At 42.9% G+C, this 21,483-nt stretch overlaps 1 protein-coding gene and 1 pseudogene across 2 annotated transcripts in view; one reads left to right on the top strand and one right to left on the bottom strand.

The window, feature by feature from the left end:
* Positions 1 to 21,483, bottom strand: part of DIS3L2 (DIS3 like 3'-5' exoribonuclease 2) — a 351,252-nt gene that overhangs the window by 283,118 nt on the left and 46,651 nt on the right. For both annotated transcript variants that reach the window (XM_023193873.2, XM_023193874.2), the window contains 2 exons: positions 7,790 to 7,934; positions 7,100 to 7,257 (listed from right to left, as the gene is read on the bottom strand). In XM_023193873.2, the coding sequence (XP_023049641.1) occupies positions 7,100 to 7,257; positions 7,790 to 7,841 (210 nt within the window). In that variant the 5' untranslated portion in view covers positions 7,842 to 7,934. The remainder of the gene's footprint in view (positions 1 to 7,099; positions 7,258 to 7,789; positions 7,935 to 21,483) is intronic.
* Positions 2,265 to 5,245, top strand: LOC111527505 (annotated as a pseudogene).

The raw sequence follows: 21,483 nt of genomic DNA, 5'->3' as shown, positions 1-21,483 counted from the left end.
CTCTGTTTGCCACACTCACCACCAGGGCCTCTTCACTCATATATGCCAGCTGTCCCTCTTACCCAAAAACTCATTCCAACCCTTGCTTTTCTCCGTCTTGGTTAATGGCAACACCATCCAGCCAGCTGCTCAATTCGAAACTCAGCAAGCATCAGGGATGCCTCCCTCTGCCTCACCTTCCATATCTCACCCACCAGCATGTCATATCAGTTCTAGCCCCACATCCATCCATCCACTCCTCTCCATCTTCACTGCCACCTTCTTGTTCCCATCTCCATGTTTTCTGACCTGGTTTACTTTGATAGCTTCCTGAGCGGCCTCTCAGCTTCCACTCTAGTCTATTCATCTCACAATTCCCAGAGAGATATGTTCAAAGCATGAAAGAGATTATTTTCTTCTCCTGCTTAACAGCCTTCAGTGACTTCCTGCTGCTCTTTAAACAAAATCCAATTCTCCAGTACAGCCTAGAGACCCTACATGACTTGGCTGATGCCTAACTCTCCACTTGTCCCATCATATAACTCCCTTTGCTCACAATGTTCCAACAGGCTTCCTTCTCATTTCTCAGAACCACCAAGCCTTCCTCTGCTTGCTGCTGTTCTACTAGCTGAGCTCTCCACCTATGTTCTTCTCCTAATTCTTCAATTGGCTGTTTCATTCTCATCTCAAACAACCCACAGATCATCTCACAGAGGCTTTCCCTAACAACTCTACTAAAGAGGTTCTCTCTATAATTATTCTCTCTCACCTTTCCCATTTCCTTATTAGCAATGATCAGTCTATAATTTCTTCTCTTTTTCTTTAGTTGTTTTTCCTTACCTCCCTAGTGACTTGCCTAACTTGCTCACTGGTATATGCTTGGCACTGAGTAAGAAGTCAAGAAACATTTGTTGCACTAAATAATTAATGCCTGCAGAGCTGAAGTTCTTTCATCATCCCCAGTATTAATGTTATGAATATCATCTCTCCCTTCTAAGTGACTGGGCATTCCGCTATAACATCACATCTATTCCCCTCATCTTTAATTCATCCCCAAGTATTCTCCAGCTGACTTTACTCTTTAAAAAAAAAAAAAAAAAAAAGAGAGAGAGAGAGAGAGAGAGAGACAGGGTCTCACTCTGTTGCCCCAGCTGGAGCACAATGGCATGATCATGACTTACCACAGCCTCCAACTCCAGGGCTCAAGTGATCCTCCTGCCTCAGCCTCCCCAGTAGCTAGGAATACAGGTGCACATCACCATGCCTGGCTGATTTTTACTTTGTACAGATGAAGGCTCACTATGTTGCCCAGGCTGGTCTTAAACTTTTGGCCTCAAGCAATCTTCCCACCTCAGCCTTCCAAAGTGCTGGGATTATAGGCATGAGCCACCACACCCTGCCTGATTTCACTCTTAACAAATGGTTGCTTGTTTCTTAAGAAACTAACAACCAAACTAACAAACAAACAAATGTTTGTTTGTTTGTCCTAGAAACTAGTTCATCCTGTCCTCTATCTTCCTGGACTAGGATTTTTTTAGAGAGCCAATAACAACTTCACACCAATATTCTATTCTAAAAGGAACTCCGACATCATAACTAAGGCAGCTCTAGGGGCTTAGCCTGAACTTCCTTTAGCCAAAGCATCTTTTGGGATCTGAAACAGCCAATTCTACCATCTTCATACCCATGTCACCTTGATCATCACCCTAAACTGGAGCCCCTTCCAGGCTTGTCTATCCCCTAATCTCTCCCAACATCTCCTATAACGACCTCTCAGTACTCCACCTATGAAGAGAGAAATGAAATACATTTTTTGATGTGAGAATTTATTTTTTTTAAACTTCAAAACTACACGTACATGATCATGTGTTACTGTTATTGTCACTTCAAACACTGGAAAGATGAGACTGTGGTCTCCTCTTCTCACATAGGAAAAAATACGAATGAAATGTCAAAGTATTGGTTAAAGTATTGAAAACAAAATAAAAATACTCTACTCCTATTTTTTTAAAATCCCCCTACTATCTCTCGATAAAAGTTTCTTCTCTGGATGGGGAGGAAAAAAAAGAGGTCAAAAGAGATGAATTTGAATACAAAAGTTAACAAAAGTTTCCAAGTATCTCTAATACACTTAATTTTCTCCATCAGCATTAAAACATCCTTTCTTGACTGGCCTTTTACCTTACCCAGCAAGGCCTGCACACATAAAGTTTATATCAAGCAGCAGATGGACTCTGTTTCTCTCCCTATGAAAATCTTATTTACAGTGTTGTATATTTCACACGATGACCTCATATCTGGAACCCATTCCTTTCCCCATCTGCAAAGAACAACTGTTCTCATGTGTGGGGGGGAGGCCCTGGCTGCAGAGTCCCATGATGTCACAGGCCAGAAGGAATCACTTACAAACTACTGGGAATTAGAGTTGTTATATTGATCAGATTTTTGTTTTGTTTTATTTGAGTATCAGCAACGAGTGGTTTCAAAAGCGAAAACTAAAAGGGAGCTGAAGCTAATACCATTGCAGAACGCTGTCTCTAGATACGTATAAATCTATAGCCAAAATTCGAGGCGAGTTTTCTTTCAAGTTCTAACTACTGACGTTCCCCTGACTCTTCTTCAAAAGACAGTATCTGGATCCTTTATTCAGTCAATAAGTAAATATTTATTCAATATAAATGTATTAAGCATCAGTCAAATGCCAGGCACTGAGCTAACTCCTGGAATAAGACATGACCCTGCCATCAAGGACATGAACAGTCTATTTGGGGGAAACAAAAAAGCCAAGAAATGGTGGTAAGTTTAGAATAAAGGGAAAACAAAAAAGTCAACTACAGGAAAGCACTAACAGCCAACTCTACTTGGAGAATTAAAATGAGGCTTCTCAAAGTGGGTAACATTTAGGCAGGGACTTAAAAGGTAAGCACCATTACATCAAGACAGCCGGAGAAAGCATTCCAAGCACCAGGAACAGCACGCACAAAGTCACAGAGACATCAAGGAGCACAGTTTTTAGAGGAAAAGACTGGAAGCTCAGGGTGAATGGAGGAGAGTGTTCCTGGAGGAGAGTGCAAGAGGATGAGAATGGAAAGGCACAATGGGTCCTCCTACATGAAACAGGAGGAGGGCCAAGAAGCTTACAGATAAAATGGTGTTCAGGATATGGGCTGAACAATGAAGAGCAAATGAATGGATTAATGAATGGACTAACATCCAAATGCAGCTTCATCTCTCCTAAGAGAGGCCATGTCAAATAAATCCAGGGAAAGCTTTAAAAAAAAGAAACACCAATAGGGCTGGGTGTGGTGGCTCATGTAAAAAAAGAAACACCAATAGGGCTGGGTGTGGTGGCTGTAATCTCAGCACTTTGGGAGGCTAAGGCAGGAGGATCACTTGAGGTCAGGTCAGCCTAGCCAACATGGTGAAACGCCATCTCTACTAAAAATACAAAAATTGGGGGACTACACCCCCTTCCCCCCAGTTGGGTCTTAGTCCTTTTAATTCTTGGAATCACTTTTGGGGCACCAAAGACCCTGGAGCCGCACAGCAGGGTCCTGGGGGAGCTATAGAGTGGGGTCCTCGGGGCACTTAATGGGATTTGGGGGGTTCCATTGAAATGTTGCTGGGAGCTCAACTGGAATCTAAAAGTTCTTTCGGAAGGTGAAGGCCAGGCCCTCCGAGGGGGAGAAGCAGCAGACATCCAGCTGAACAGCTTCAGTTTCTACACCAACGGCTCCCTGGAGGTGGGGTTGAGCCTCCTGCGGCTGGGCCTCCAGGAAGCAGAAGAGAAGTCCCTGCTGGTGGGGTTCAGTCTCAGCTGGGTTCGATCTGGCAGAGTTCGCTCCTATTCAACCCGGGATTTCCAGGACTGCCCTCTCCAGAAAAACAGTAGCAGCTTCCTGGTCTGGTTCCTCATCAACACCAAGGATCTGAAGATCCCTGGAAGTATGGAGAGCAGAAGTTGTTTATCTTTCCCGGGCTCCTCCCCAAAGCACTCTCCGAACCAGGGCTCCCAAAGCAACAGGCCACAGTCCCCCGCAAGGTGGATGGCGGAGGGACCTCTGCAGCCAGCAAGCCCAAGTCAACACCCGCAGTGCCTCTGGGTCCTAGCGGGAAGGACAGGAGCTGGTGTTGGGCCTGAGCCACCTCAACAACTCCTACAACTTCAGTTTCCACGTGGTGATCGGCTCTCAGGCAGAAGAAGGCCAGTACAGCCTGAACTTCCACAACTGCAACAATTCAGTGCCAGGAAAGGAGCATCCATTTGACATCACGGTGATGATCCAGGAGAAGAACCCCGATGGCTTCCTGTCGGCAGCGGAGATGCCCCCTGTCAAGCTCTACATAGTCATGTCCGCCTCTTCCTGACCGCCAGCATCTTCTGGGTGTCCATCCTCCGCAGGAACATGTACAGCGTCTTCAAGATCCACTGGCTCATGGCGGCCTTGGCCTTCACCAAGAGCATCTCTCTCCTCTTTCATAGTATCAACTACTACTTCATCAACAGTCAGAGCCACCCCATCGAAGGCCTTGCCGTCATGTACTATATCACACACCTGCTGAAGTGTGCCCTTCTCTTCATCACCATCGCCCTGATCGGCTCAGGTTGGGCCTTCATCAAGTACGTCCTGTCGGATAAGGAGAAGAAGGTCTTTGGGATCGTGATCCCCGTGCAGGTCCTGGCCAACGTGGCCTACATCGGCATCGAGTCCCGCCAGGAGGGGGCCAGTGACTATGTGCTGTGGAAGACTGTTCCTGATGGATCTCATGTGCTGCGGCGCCATCCTGTTTCCCGCAGCCTGGTCCATCTGGTATCTCCAGGACATGTCTAGCACAGACAGGAAGGTGGCGGTGAACCTGGCCAAGCTGAAGCTGTTCCAGCATTACTATGTCATGGTCATCTGCTACATCTACTTCACCCGCATCATCGCCATCCTGTGGCAGGTGGCTGTCCCATTTCAGTGGCAGTGGCTGTACCAGCTCTTGGTGGAGGGCTCCACCCTGGCCTTCCTCGTGCTCATGGGCTACAAGTTCCAGCCCACAGGGGACAACCCATACCTGCAGCTGCCCCAGGAGGACGAGGAGGATGTTCAGATGGAGCAAGTAATGACCGACTCTGGGTTCCGGGAAGGCCTATCCAAAGTCAACAAAACAGCCAGCGGGCGGGAACTGTTATGATCACCTCCACATCTCAGACCAAAGGATCCTTATCCCCCAGCATTTCTCACTCCTGCCCTTCTTCCACAGCGTATGTGGGGAGGTGGAGGGGGTCCATGTGGACCAGGCGCCCAGCTCTCCAGGACCCCAGTTCCCGGACAAGCCCATCTGGTAGAAGAGCCCCTTCCTCCCCCCAAGTAATGGGCAGTCCTATCCTCACTCCAGGACCACCCCTCTCTTTCAGCTATATGTACAATAATGACCAATCTGTTTGGCTAAAAAAAAATATATATATATACACACAAAAATTAGCCAGGTATGATGGCATGATTTTTTACTTTCTGTAATCCTAGCTACTTGGGAGGCTGAGGCACAAGAATCACTTGAACCCAGGATGCAGAGGCTGCAGTGAGCCAAGATTGCACCACTGCACTCCAGCCTGGGCAACAGAGTGAGACCTTCTAAATAAATAAATAAATAAATAACCACCAAGAGTACTCCAAGAATCAGATAAACCAACTCATTTGTTAAAAGACAATTTTCTTTCTTTTTTCCATCGATCATGTGTGCACTTGACCACAGATAAATAGAGAAAGGTAAAGAAAGAAAGGCAAAGAAGGAAGGAAGGAAGGAAGGAAGGAAGGAAGGAAGGAAGGAAGGAAGGAAGGGAGGGAGGGAGGGAGGGAGGGAGGGAGGGAGGGAGGGAGGGAGGGGAGAAAGAAAGAGAGAGAGAGAGAAAATGAATGACAAAAAGGAAGAGAAGATGATAGTATCCGTAAATTGGTTAGATCTTCGCCAAAAACACAAATACAGAAAAGCTGGGCTCTCAGAATAAGAGAAAGTGGAATAGAGCATTTTCAAGTGAGCCAGGTAGCACATGGCAATACTTCCATACTAATGAAAGCATTATGAAATAGACTTAATTCACAGAATATGTGGCCCTGCCTCCCTCCCCAGCCTACTAACTGCCTGATGGATTATGCCCAAGGAGGCCTAAGCTGCCATACTCCATGTTGTTTCACAAGTTCACGTTTTTGTTAGCGTCACTGCCTCTCCATACCTTCCACACACATATCACTCACCTGATAGGCCCAAACTAGTCATCCCTCAATACCTACCACAAGGGTCACCAACTACAGGAAGCCTCTCCAGAACCTCAGCCTACACAGTTTCCCACTTTCCCCCCAATATTTTGCCATATATCCTGGTCACCCTTTTATCTGAGCACTTGCCACTTTATCCCCAAATCATCTGTTCACATGACTGCCTCCCACCACTGGGCTGCAAGCTGAAGTACAGCAAGGCAATCTTGTCTACCTCCATCTCAAAGGACCCATGCTGCACACTCCTAACCATAACTGTTCCTGGCTCACAATGGATGCTCAATAAACATCTGTTCAGCCAAACCACTGAACTAGCTTGTAAACACAGTTTGTAAACTATAAAGCACTCAAGAAATATGTTGTTTACTGCTTCCTTTCCAACCTCATCCATTTTTCTCCATCATTCAGCATTCACATGCTCCAGAAAAACTGGTATTCAATGTTTTGTATATCCAAACCCAATTTCTCACTTCTATTGTAGTAGGTCACACTGGTGCCTCCATTTGTAAAGCTCTCTTTTATCTTCACTTATTCAAATTGCACCAATCCATGGCCTGGCTCAAATATGTCACTTCCAATAAAGCATCTCTAGGCACGCCTAGTGGGAAATAGTGGCTCCCTCCTCTCAAATCTCAGAGCACTTTGCCTGTTCCTGTCTTATGGTGCTTATTACCTCTAAATGTACTGTAGTTCTAAGAAGAACCTGTTACCTCATCATCTCTGTTATGCCATCATAACAGCCCTGCACTTGATACATCATCACCTCTCTGAAAGCACATAGCACAGAACAGGAAATAGTTTAATAGATTGTTTTGGATTCCACATATTGAGGCAATAGCCTTCCAGTAGATTTTAAGCACCTGGATGAGTGTTCCTCTCTTCAAGCCTTCCGAAACATCCTCCTTGAACATGTAAGTTTCAAATATGCTCTTTTTCTTCCCTCGTGTGGACTTGTTCTTTGACTTTTTGTCACCTGGCGAAGCACCAATGTCATGTGGGCCAGCCACAGTGGACACACCTAGAAACATGAGGCAGCAATCAACTCTTTCCTCAAACATCTGTGTATTTTTAAAACTGGAGATATCATACCTTTTTACAATTATTATTTAAAGAGAACAACAAAAGACTGAAACTCCCTGATGGTGATTTTGAACAATAACAAAAAGGAAAGAGTGGCTAAGAAAACATGAATAAAATATACACAGATGAGACGTGAGTTTTAAATCAGCACAACAACATGGATGGAACATAATGTGAATAATGAGTTCAGTGTTCTTTGCTATTTATATACACAAACTTTTTGAAAATAGAAATTACTAAAAGATTGCCACTTTACTAGAGGAAATTAAATAGTTGTACTTAATACAACAATAAATTAAGATAGCAAGAAACCACATCTAATTCTAGAAAAAATCACACAGAATCCTTAACAGGTCACTAAAAGAATTATAGTAGTCCTTAGTCCTAAAAGACACCCTCCACTTCACACCCATTCCACTTTTATTTCAGTTCTCCAGTTATTCAGACAGACTCCATTTTCCTTTTACTACCTCTGGGGGTCCCCAGGGGCCGGAGATTCATTCTGTAGTCAGGATGGCTCATTATTGGCTCCAAGGTCACTCTTCTCTCCAGATCCAAAGAAACCTCCACTGCTCAGCTCAGAGTTCCCACCTCGAGCAGCTCTGTTGTCATTCACTGAAACCAAGAAGAGATTGGTAATTGGAGAGCAGTTAAGTTGTAGGCTCCTCTGTGTCCTCTCAGAAATTTAGTATTTCAATGGCAAAGGCAACGTGGTGCCCCTCCTGGGTTCTGGCATAACATTCTCCAGGGCAGTTAGTCAAACACACCATCTGTCTCAAGTTTCTTTTCAAGGCCTTCACCCTCACAAGTACCACTAGACTGCTTCTTTGGGCCACTTCAACTAAACATCTCCAAAAATGGGGCAATGATGTGAAAAATACGGAATCCTGCAGTTCTATTCAGCTTGTGAAATGAACAAAAATATAAAGAAATATAGTTTTGAAAAGTGATATAAAGATCCAGAATCTAAAAGTTGTAATGGAATGGTACTAAACTGGGGCTCAATATGTGGCATTTACCAAGTCCAACTCTGGACAAATGATATACCTCTATGAAATCAAGTTAATTCCTTAGAATCTACCAGCAAAACCTAATTCATTATCACAACTTGATGTCCAAAACTATGCAGGGAACCCCAGATGATTCACACCCTTTCAAAACATGGCAATACTGTAATTAGACGTCTCTTCCCCTACTCTTACCTACTATCACCTCAAACCAGTTGTCTGATTAGAAGCTCAAACAGCTGTGTCTAAGGAATATAAGAGCAGCTGCCAGGATCAGCAGGCTGGAATGTGGGGCCCCGCAGCTGGCCCCTAGCCTTCCACCTGGATGCTGAACATGTCATCACAACTTCTACTTTCTAGTCTCTGCTGGCCACCAGCCCAGGAGTCAAGTCTATATTTGAAATTTTTGTGGGCAGCCTGAGTTCCCACAAAACGAATCAAGATGTCATTCTGAACACTAGCTTCCATTTCCTCTGTATTTCCCACACACATCCTTCACCAAAATGATGTAATTTCTCTTTAAATTGAAATTAATACTAACTCAGCAGCAGAAAAGCAATGGAGACAAAGGACAACAGGCCACTTAGGGCAAGATAAAGAGATTCACAGATAAAGCCAATCCCGTTGCAAGAAGGGAGAGAAAGAGATGGCCTTATATAAACAGCAAGGGAATGGGAAAGGCAGATGGAGGAGTCAAGACTGTCTGAGGGCTTAATACAGAAATGCATTTATGCACTCAGTAATTTCACATGTATTTCTTCAAGGCACTACACTAGACAGAATGAAGCATAAGGGGTAAGCACTGTGTTTTTTAAATTGTGGATAAATGTACAGATGATAGGAAAGAAAGAGTATCTCCAAGTCAGGAAACCTGAGAGTACTTTAGGAAAGATTTTAAAGAACTAAGAGTGTGAGGAAAGCATACTGTTGGCAAAAGGAAGTAAAAATAGCGGCACAAACAGAAAATACAGGCAAGTTCTCACAAAATTAATTCCATTTGGATAGAGTCCAGCCTATATGAAGGGAGGCAGTGGCAAGGAAATTAAAACAAGTTAGAAGGCCTAAACTAGGCCAGTTTTTCAAAAGCACTAGGGAGTTTTCAAAGCATGAATGAGCAGAAGAGAAAAACAACATATTAGAATTGTTTCAGGAAACCTGGTACAGGACTCAGAGTCATTTGGAGTTGACAGATACTAGTAGCAGATGTATCTTAGGAGAAAATCAGAACAGACAGGTGAAAGGAAAGAAAGACCCAAACTTGAGTTCAGGACACTGAAAAGAAGAGGCCCTTACCATGGTATTACAGAGGACAAAGTAGTACCACCTAGCAACCAGGCAGGTCTGGAAGTGAGCAAGGTGGGAGTGGCTGTGTGAGATTTCTAGGTAGGAGACTGGGAGTTGGTAAAGTTAGAGAAGATGATGAATTCTACTTGGAGTATTATACACCTCCACATGGAGCGATCCACCAAATACGTGAAAACGGGAGCAAAAGAGAGAAATTGGCCAGTCATTTGCATAAAGATGGTAACACAGAGAGTTCAAGAATAGATGAGATTGCCAAGAAAGGGTATGCAGATACAGAGGAGGGCACAGGATAAGGGATGAACAAGCAACATTCCCTTCCCCGTGACATCATTTTGAAGGCCTATTAACCCTATAGAAGTTCTGGGCACTCTTACCTTGACAAGATCTGGGTTAGGGCAACTTTTAGGAAATGTAAAGAAGTAGAAAATATAACAAAGAAGCTAACGAAGATGTAGGAAAAGAACCAACGGAGGCAGGCGTTAAGAAAACAAAGAGAAGGCCGGGCGCGTTGGCTCAAGCCTGTAATCCCAGCACTTTGGGAGGCCGAGACGGGTGGATCACGAGGTCAGGAGATCGAGACCATCCTGGCTAACACCGTGAAACCCCGTCTCTACTAAAAAATACAAAAAACTAGCCAGGCGAGGTGGCGGGCCCCTGTAGTCCCAGCTACTAGGGAGGCTGAGGCAGGAGAATGGCGTAAACCCAGGAGGCGGAGCTTGCAGTGAGCTGAGATCCGGCCACTGCACTCCAGCCTGGGTGATAGAGCGAGACTCCATCTCAAAAAAACAAAAAAAAAAGAAAACAAAGAGAAAAGAGCTCCGAAAAGAGGACAGATCCATGATCAGGGTATGCTCCCACTAGTGACTAAGAACACAAATGATGGCAGCCTTGGTTGGGGCAAGGGGTCGGGAGCAAACTGCCAACAACCCAAAAACAAGAGCCGGAATTGAAAATGGGGCACTACATGTCAATCCTGATTCAGGCAAAAGTTCAAAATGAAGGGGAGCTACTGCTAGGTAAGTGAGATGAGGTGACGGATTTCAATTCCAGTGTTCCTAGGTCAGCTGCATCTGTATCTTTCCTTCACAGCAGTTATCCCAGTCTGTGTGATTAATACCTAACTTGTCTCTCTAGCTCAGGGAGACAAGGAATGTTTGGTTGGGTTTGTCATTGTAACTCTGGTGGCTCCCACAGCACCTAGGATAGAATAGGTGCTCAAAAGCCACTCCATAAATGAAAGGATGAGTTTGTTTTCATGAACAAGCAATGAGAACACCAAACAGAGCAGGGTCATACAGGGAAACTACATTAAAAACAAGTCAGCAAAGAATGGGGGAAGAATGCAGGACTCAGAAAACAAAATTGGCAAGAATAAGCCAGACAGCTAGGCAGGCAAGTCAAAGCCCACATTTGGGTACTAAAGCACTAGAAGCAGATGGAAAGATTCTGAGTATATAAAATGCCAAGCAGAAAATGAACAAACAACGGCTGGGTGCGGTGGCTGACACCTGTAGTCCTAACACTTAGGGAGGCCAAGGCAGGCAGACTGTCTGAGCTCAGGAGTTCAAGACCAGCCTGGGCAACATGGCAAAACCCCGTGTCTACTAGAAATACAAAAAATGAGTTGGGCAAGGTGGCATGCGCCTGTAATCCCAGCTACTCAGGAGGCTGAGGCACAAGAATTGCTTGAACCCAGGAGGCAGAGATTGCAGTGAGCCGAGAGTGTGCACTTCAGCCTGGGCGACAGAGTGAGACTCTGTCTCAAAAAAGAAAAACGAACAAACAGGCCAGGAGCAGTGGCTCACACGCCTGTAATCCTAGCACTTTGGGAGGCCACGGCGGGCAGATCACCTGAGGTTGGGAGTTTGAGACCAGCCTGACCAACATGGAGAAAACCTCTTTCTACTAAAAAAAATACAAAATTAGCATGCATGGTGGAGCATGTCTGTAATCCTAGCTACTCGGGAGGCTAAGGCAGGAGAATTGCTTGAACTTGGGAGGCAGAGGTTGCAGTGAGCCAAGATCACACCATTGCACTCCAGCCTGGGCAACAAGAACAAAACACCTTCTAAAAAGAAAAGAAAAAAAAAGAAAGAAAAGAAAAAAAAGAAAAGAAAAGAAAAGAAAATGAACAAACAAGCGATCTTCTATTCCCTGTGACATAGTTATAAAGGCCCATTAAGCCTGAAGAAGTCCCTGGGCACTCCTACCCTGACACATTAAAAGCACAGGCCAGTTTCCAACCCTTACTAACTTCCAGAATGAGGGCCACTGATACACTACCCAACTGCCCACTGGACCCTAGAAAAGGTGTCCTACCACGGAAATAGCCATACATTCTTAAGAGCTGGGCTGACATTAGCATGAACAGGCAATAGTGGTCAATAATGTCACATAGTAAAAGAAGGCAGGAAGGATGAGGAATGGGGAAAAGGCACTAGACCTCATAAGGGCAAATCTGAAGAAAGTTTCTGGGTGAAATAAACGGTGTCTTGAGATCCTTTGTATTCCCCAAAACCTAGCACAATGCATAGTACATAGCAAAGGCGCAACAATTTGAATAAATGAAGCCTATTTGGGACAGAAGTCAGGTTACAACAAATATATACTAGTGAGAAGTATGAGTAGCAGAGCCAGGACTACAATGGGGCAAGCCAGGCACTTAGGGTGCAAAATTTGACAATGCAAAGTTCTATGAGTACCAGTCCCACACTTGCAGGACCCAGGAGTGAGAGCTTCCTAGAACTTTTGTGCCTTATGCATCTCACTTGTCTTAGCCTAGCCTTAGTACTTACGAGTATCAGAGCAAATGGAATGTATGAAGCCGAGTAGCGAAGGAAACTCAAAGATATAAAGTCCAAAGACAGGTTTAAAGGGAGAAAAAGATGAGCCAATGGAAAGCAAAAGATGGGAAAAACAAGCAAAAGATGACTACTGATTAAGGAAAAAAAAAGAGGACAAAATTGAATCTCAATGAGATTAGAAAAATAAACCATTTACATTACAAATCAGTAAGAAGTACATGAATTAATCAACAAGTAGTATTAAGACACTACTTAACATCATTTTTAAAAGATAACCAACAAATCCCTACTTCATAAAATATTCCAAAATAAATTTCAGTTTGAATGAAATTTAAATGTTCAAAAATGAGAGACGGAGACAGGGAGACACACCCAGAGAGGAAAGACAGAGAGAAAGGGAGGGGGCAGGGGAAAGGACATCCAGAACTGCTGAATGAGGAGTTTGACAAATATTAACCCCCTAAAGCAACAATAAAAATAACGTTGTTAAAACTATTTAAAGTCTTGATATTGATCAAAAACATTACAACAAATTTGAGAAGTGCTGGTCCAAGAAAATCTACTGAATCTTGGTAAGAACAGTGAAGAGTGTGGTGTTTTAGCCTGGGGCTCCTATCATCCCACACTCACTCCCAATTCCTTGGTACAGAAGCTACCAGGGTAGGACAAGCTGTGATGATAGGAGGCTCCACTGCCAGAAGGAGCTAAATTAATTTGGAGAAGAATTCCATGCCCACAGGTATTGTCAAAAAGTTATTTCAACGGCAAAAAAGGAGGGAAAGCCAATATTACAGCTAATTTGAGTTTGCAATACCAGTTAGCGCAAGCAACAGATCAGCAGACCAACCAGAAATTTAACAGGAGAACTAAGGAATGAGACAGCCAAACTGGGCCTTGATAAAAATCTTTTTTCCTGCTGGTCTGGAAGACTGTGCACATGCACAAGACTGCAAACATGAAGGAAAGAAATGACAGGGCCACAGCAAGCTGCTCATTCCTGGAAAAAGATGAGGCCTTGCAAATGGAGAAAGTAAAACCCAGGCAGACTTTCTGAACTTTGAACGCATTCCCCAAGCCTCATAAAAACCCATGACAAAGGGAAGCTCGTTGTTTCAAGGAATTTAAACATGACCTCTGACCAATCATAGGTTGGCCACTAAGATACGCTGACCCAGGGGGCCAATACTTGACAGCCATACTGAAAAATAAAAACAAGAAAGGATGAGCTAAGCAGAGACATCAGCAGTCACACACACACTCCATGGAGAAACAGACTCCATGGAATTAATCAGTTCAGCCAAGTCACTAAATAAACAAAAAGAGCAACCACCTCTAACTCTGGGGAGAAGGTTATCAAAACACAGATTATATTATCAAAAATATCCAGTTTTCATAAGATATGCAAAGAAACAGAAAAGCGTGACCCATACATGGAAGGGGGACAGTTTCAACAAAAACTATCTCTAGGGGAGCCTAGATTTTGAAGTTAGCCAATAAAGACTTCAAAGCAGCTATTATAAATATGTTCAAAGAACTAAAAGAAAACACTTTTAAAATAAAGGAAACTATGATGACAATGACTCAGCAAACAGAGAATATTAACTAAGAAATTATAAAAAAGAGCCAAATGGAAATTTCAAGTGGAAAGACAACAACTGAAATGAAAAATTCACTAGAGAAGCTCAAGAGGAGAATTAAGCTGGCAGAAGAAATAAGCAATAAATATGAAGGTAGATCAATTAAGGTTACACAGTCTGAAGAAAAGAAAGAACAAGGAAATGTTCTTTTAATTCCAAAGTCAAGAACTGTAATAAGGAGTCTCACTCCACTTTTTAAATTTTTGATGTCTGACCACTGACTTATGTTAGGCCTCACCTCACTTTTCCCCTTTTGAACCTACAACTGAGCAGGCTAATAAGAAAGTCCACATGTGCCTTGCCTTTGGCCCCCATGGAAAATTCAAGTTTTGCTGATCCTCAGCCTGCACATGGGATCTCCCCAGCACCCTAGGCATTATAAAGGCATAACTCACTCCCTCTGTCTAACCCAAGGCAGGCCAGACCCACTTGTACTAACTCTACCATCCCCAGAAGTCTCTTGGGTGAATAATAAAATTTCTCTCAAATTTTGTTGGCTTGTGAAGTGCTTCCAGCATAGACATCCTACCTGTTAATTGGGAGGGTTACTTTCTACCTCCACAGGGTGACCACAGAATAGGAATGAAAGAGAGGACATCTCTATAAACCTTACAGAAATTAAAAGGATTATAAAGGGATACAATAAACTTAGAAAAAACGGACAAATTCCCAGAAACAAAAATTACTAAAACTTAGTCAAAAAGAAATGGAAAATTTGGCCAGGTGCAGTGGCTCACACCTGTAATCCCAGCACTTTCAGAGGCCAAGACAGGCAGATTGCTTGAACCCAGGAGTTTGAGAACAGCCGCAGCAATATGGCAAAACTCCAACCCTATTCAAAAAAAAAAGTACAAAAAATTAGATGGGTACGGTGGTATGCACCTGTAGTCCCAGCTACTCTGGTGGCTGAGGTGGGAGGATGACCTAAGCCTGGGAGATCAAAGCTGTGGTGAGCTGTGTTACACCACTGAACTCCAGCTCAAGTGCCAGAGTGAGACCCTGTCTCAAAAAAAAAAAAAAAAAAAAGTAGAAAATCTGAATAGACATATAACAGTAAATAAATTGAATTATTACATTAAAATCTTCCAATAAAGAAAACTTCAGGCTCAAATGTCTTCACTGGTGTATTCTACCAAACATCGAAAGAAAAAAATATTATCAAATCCTTTACAATTCTTCCAGAAAATAGAGAATTCATTCTGTTATGACAGTATTCCCTTGATACCATAGCCAAAGAAAGGCATCAGAAGACAAAAACTAAAACTTGTGAACAGATAATTCATATCTTAAAAATTTCTTTGAATCAATTTTATTAATTTGTATTTCTATAGAAATTTATCGATTTCATCTAACATGTCATGGTGGGAGTAGAATGTTGTTCAAAATATCCTCTTGTATTTTCTTAACACCTGTCCTTTCTAATATGGTGAAAGTGTTCTTTATCTGTGTTGGCCAATACGGTAGTCACTAGCTATGTCTTTGGAGCAATTTTAGAGTGACTAGTACAACTGAAAAACTGTCAAGTTTGAAACATTTGTATTTAATCTTCATTCATAATGGATATTCTCTCAGGTTTGTTGGGGAAGAGGTTGGATTTCCTTTTGTAGAGAGCTCCGTCACCCAGACTGGACTGCAGTGGCACGATCATAGCGCTGTAACCTCAAACTCCTAGGTTCAAGCAATCCTCCTGCCTTAGCCTCCTGAGTAGCTAGAATTACAGGTATATGTCACCACATCCAACTAATTTTTTATTTTTTTATTTTTTGAAGAGATGTTGTCTCACTATGTTGCCCAGGCTGCTCTTGAACTCCTAGACTCAAGCAATCCTTCCACCTCAGCCTTCTAAAGTGCTGGGACAGACGTGAGACACCACACTCAGCCTTTCTCAGGTTGTAAAATTCTAGACTGTTATTTACTCTCATACTCTGAAGGTATCATTCCATTGTCTTACAGCCTCCATTGTTTCAGTGAGAAGTCAGCCATTAATCTAATTGTCAATTCTTTGAAAGAATAACATTTCTTCTCGCCAACCTGGCAGATTTTGAAATTTTCCTCTTTAGCTTTGGCTTTCTACAGATTTACTACTCTAGACCAAGGTACGGATTTCTTTTTTATCCTGCTTAGTGTTAGTAAGGTTTCTTGAATCTATTGCTTAATAACTTTAATAAGTTTTAGAAAGTTTTTCATGAAGGTTTTCAGCCATTCTCTATTCAAATATTGTTTCTGCCCATTCTCTCTCAACTCTTTGCCAGGATTCCAATTACACACTTTTGATCTCCTCAATGTCTCTATGTCTCCCTCAATGTCTTCAAGTAGTTTCCATCCTTTTTTCTCTGAATTTTTCCACTTCACTAATTCTCCCTTCAGCTCTGTCAAATTCTCTTAAGCCCATCAAGTTCCCAATTTCAGTTAGTTTTCAAGTCTAAAATTTTCATTTTTTCAAGTTTCTAGTTCTCTGCTAAGAATGCTGAATCTTGTCTTTTATATTTGAACAAGGTAAGCATGGTATATTTAAGTCTGCTCCTAAAAATTCCAATACGAGAAGCCCCTATGGATCAATACTATCTTCTATTCCTTGTACTTAATTTTGTTCATGTTATTCGATCATGCCATGCTTGATTTTTTAAAATTATGAGCTGCACATTATATTTACAGAATGTTTACAGTAACATTAACAAGTAATATTACCTTCCAAACAGAATTTACAACATTTGCTTCTGCCAAGCACCTGAGACAATAAATTACCTCAATCTATTTTCAGGGTTTAAAGGTATTAAAAGTGGAGCAACAGTCCCTGTGAGGGCCTATCTACATCCAATTCACCCCTACTTCTAGGCTGTGGCCCTTCAGGGTACCAACACCAAATAAGAGTGATTCACCAAGATCACTCACAACCCACATTAGCAGGGCCTAAATTCCAATTCCTATCCCTCTAATCTTAAAAGGCTATCAAATTTACTACTCAGGCTGGGCACAGTGGCTCACACCTGTAATCCCAGCACTTTGGGAGGCCAAGGTGGGTGGATCACTTGAAGCCAGGAGTTTGAGACCAGCCTGGGCAATGTAGCGAGATCCTGTCTCTACAAAAAATACAAAAATTAGCCAGACACAGTGGTGCACACCTGTAGTCCTAGCTACTCAGGAGGCTGAGACAGGACAATCACTTGAGCCTGAGAGGTGAAGGTTGCAGTGAGCCAAGATTGGGCCACTGTGCTCCAGTCTGGGTGGCAGAAGTGAAACCCTGTCTCAAAAAAAAAAAAAAAAAGTACTGCTCAGTTTTTCAGCTGATCCCTCAAAAAAACTCAGCAAATATTCACTGGAAAAAAGCAGTCCCAAATACTAACCTTATATCTCTAAGCCTTTATTCTCTCCTAGACACACTCTTATTACCTCTCAAATACTTTCAAAGTATTTCTCAATACTCTGAGGGGAAGGTCTGTATTTGGTTGGTGTTTCTAGTTGTTGTCTCATGGAAGACTGGCTTCCAATTATTTTCTTTGTTTGTTTGTTTGAAATGGAGTCTTGCTCTGTCTCCCAGGCTGGAGTGCAATGGCGTAATCTTGGCTCACTGCAACCTCCGCTTTCTGGGTTCAAGTGATTCTCCTACTTCAGCCTCCCAAGTAGCTGGGATTATGTGTGCCTGCCACTCCGCTTGGCTAATCTTTGTATTTGCAGTAGAGACAGGGTTTTACCATGGTAACTAGGCTGGTCTTTAACACCTGGCCTCAAGTGATCCACCCACCTTGGCCTCCCAATGTGCTAGGATTACAGGCGTGAATCACTGTGCCCAGTCAGGTTTCCAATCATTTTCTATGCCATAACTGAGAGTCGAAGTATCAACCTCACTCTTAACTCTCTCATTCCCAACTCTCTCCTATATGGACTCACTCTTCTACCAGACAAAACTTTTCCATACCTACACCTATCCTCGTTTTCTACTTTAGAGGGGAAAATGTCCCTACATATTTATAACCTAACCCTCTTAATGTTATGTTCTTCATCCTATTTTAATCTACTCTAGAACTTTTAACACACCCATTATTCTCGCCACTGGGGTATTCCCAATAGCACATAACCAATGTAAGAACCTGGCCCTGCTCCCCTTCTGCCCACCTCAAGCTACCAGCTATCATTCCATTTCTCTCATTCCCATCCCTACCAAAGTTTAAAAATGTGGTCTAGATTCACAACCTCTATTTCCCCCATTACATACTCTTTCATCTCTTTTGCAATATGACTTCTATCCTCTTCTCTATAATGAAGTAAAGCTTTCTGTATTCCTAGGAAGAAAAATCCTCACTACTTAAATAATGGCATTCTCTCAGTTTGCTTGTTTTTTGTGCAGGATGCCACTGACCAGCTATATCTTTGTAATACAAATTCTTCACCCTTGGCCTCCAAAACACAACAGTCTCATGGTTCTTCTCCTTCTCTCTCTACAATTCACAGATTTCCTTACAGACTCCTCTTTTATTCACTTACCTCTTCAGTTTCTACCATTTATAAGATTCTACTCTTATACCCCATCTCACTTCTCTTTTAAAGAGTTTTAAATTTTCATCTCCAGCTCTGCTCTTCAAAGCTCTTCTTTAACTTTCCAACATCCTGCTGAATAATACTGGCAAGCACTTTGAATGCCACATGTTTCTAATTCAATTTATTATTCTCCTCAAACTAAATTTTCCACCTGCATACTACAGCCAGATTAATGACATCATTATCATCCCTGGGCAGCAACAGTAGATATCTAATCTCTTTTTCTCCATCAGTATTCTATTACTAAATTCTGTCTATTCTACCTTCAAAATGAGTCATAAGTAGATTCCTTCCTTTCCAACTTAATTAGCACTGTCTGAATTCAGGTTGTTACAACTGTATATGTACTATAAAGATGGCAATAGTTTCTTAGCAGGTCTCTCACCTACAAATCTCTTTTCTTCACTCCATGTTTCACCTACAACATAGAAGATATTTTATAAAATGCCTTTTCTTTTTGCTTTTTTTCTCGAGGCAGAGTCTCGCTCTGTCACCCAAGTTGGAGTGTAGTGGCATGATCTTGGCTCACTGCAACCTCTGCCTCCCAGGTTCAAGCGATTCTTCCACCTCAGCCTCCAAGTAGCTGGAACTAAAGGTGTGTGCCACCAAGCCCGGCTAATTTTTGTATTTCTAGTAGAGACACGGTTTTGCCATGTTGGCCAGGCTGGTCTCGAACTCCTGACCTCAGGTGAGCCACCGCCTCGGCCCCTCAAAGTGCTGGGATTACAGGCGTGAGCCAGTGCACCCAGCCATAAAGTGCCTTTTCAAAACCCTTCAGGGTTGCTCACTGCAGCTCTATAATCTTACCCACCCATCCAGGCACATCTCTCACTAGAAGTTTTACAATATCACACCAGGTGAATCCCTAATGAAAACAGTAAGTTGGGAAAGACTATGATTGCCATCAAAGCCAGAAAAATGACTTAAATGTGTTAACAATTATAAACTCTGGAAAAAAATCAGAAACAACTACCTATAGATTCTGAAGGGTAAACAAATGGAGGCAGGCTGTTGGGAGGAGTAGGAATCTGGACAAGTAACTGATAGTAGGGGGAATTTCATGTGTTTTTATAAAATTTGTCGGGAGGGAAATAGAAGTTTTGGCCCAAGAGCAGGCCACCATCACAGGGGTGGTGCAATGCAGGCAGCTAAATCTTCAACAGAAATTCCACAGGCTGCGCCTGGCTAGAAGAAAGGACCACAGGTGGAGGGTGACCACAGGTGGAGGTTAGTAGCAATCTAAAAGAGGAGCGAGCTGAAGAAGGGATTCCCCTAATTCGTATGACTCTTCAAGTCTAAGGCTGACCCCTTAGCCACGTAGATGTGCAGGACAGACTCAATGCAACATCATAAAGGCCTAAAAATTTCAAATGAGATTTAAGCCAACTCCTACAGGAGACAAGACACAATCTGAGCCTAACAAGGTCTGAAGCTAAGTGCTAGTGAAATAAAAATAAAAATAAAAAATCAAGATTCTTCAAAGGAATTTAACGGAATTCAAAGTCTACACAAAATAGTATTCAAGAAACAATCCAAAAGTATTTGACTAAGAACCCAGAAAACATAGTCCATTCTAAAGGGAAAACTACAAATTTCAACCTCAAAATGACTCAGATGTTAGAATCATCAGACAAGAACTTTACATCAGCTCTGATAACTACGCTCATCGAGGTAAAGACACTTGAAATGGGCCGGGCGCGGTGGCTCAAGCCTGTAATCCCAGCACTTTGGGAGGCCGAGACGGGCGGATCAAGAGGTCAGGAGATCGAGACCATCCTGGCTAACACGGCGAAACCCCGTCTCTACTAAAAATACAAAAACCTAGCCGGTTGAGGTGGCGGGCGCCTGTAGTCCCAGCTACTCGGGAGGCTGAGGCAGGAGAATGGTGTGAACCCGGGAGGCAGAGCTTGCAGTGAGCTGAGATCCGGCCACTGCACTCCAGCCCGGGCAACAGAGCCAGACTCCGTCTCAAAAAAAAAAAAAAAAAAAAGACACTTGAAATGACTGAAGAGATTGAAACTCTCAACAGAGAAATAAAAACATACTTAAAAATGAGAATTTTAGACCAGGTGCAGTGGCTCATGCCTGTACTCCTCCCACTTTGGGAGACTAAGACAGGCAGATCACTTGAGCCCAGGAATTCAAGAGCAGCCTGGCCAACATGGTGAAACCCCGTCTCTACTAAAAATACAAAAATTAGCTGGGTGTGGAAGGACATGCCAGCTACTCGGGAGGCTGAGGTGGACAGATCATTTGAGCCCAGGAGGTGGAGGTTGCACTGATCCAAGATCACACCACTGTACTCCTGCAAAGGCAACAGAGTGACAACCAGTCTCAAAAAGGAAAAAAAAAAATTTAAACTAATAAGTATAATATCTGAAAAAAAAAATTCAGTGGATAACCTCAATAGCAAAATAGAGGTAAAAGAATAAACACTCAAGGAGCTTAAACTTTATCAACAGAAATTATACAACCTGAAAAACAGAAAGAAGATTGAACAAAAAGATACAGTATTATGGACTTACAGGACAATATCAAAAGGTCAAACATAAGGGTAATTGGCCTGGTGGGTCACGCCTGTAATCCCAGCACTTTGGGAAGCCAAGGCGGGTGGAAGACCTGAAGTCATCCATTCGAGACTAGCTTGGACGACATGGTGAAACCCTGTCTTTACTAAAAATACAAAAATTAGTTGGGTGTGGTGGTGCATGCCTGTAATCCCAGCTACTTGGGAGGGTGAGGCATGAGAACTGCTTGAACCTGGGAGGCAGAGGCTGCAGTGAGCCAAGATCATGCCACCGCACTCCAGTCTAGGAAACAGAGCAAGACTCTTGTCTCCAAATATAAATAAATAAAGGGAATTGATTTCCCAGAA

The sequence above is a fragment of the Piliocolobus tephrosceles genome, chromosome 11, assembly GCF_002776525.5.
Source record: "Piliocolobus tephrosceles isolate RC106 chromosome 11, ASM277652v3, whole genome shotgun sequence".
Taxonomy (NCBI): domain Eukaryota; kingdom Metazoa; phylum Chordata; class Mammalia; order Primates; family Cercopithecidae; genus Piliocolobus; species Piliocolobus tephrosceles.
The sequence above is the reverse complement of the archived record's forward strand: the minus strand, read 5'-3'. Positions and strand labels throughout refer to the sequence as shown.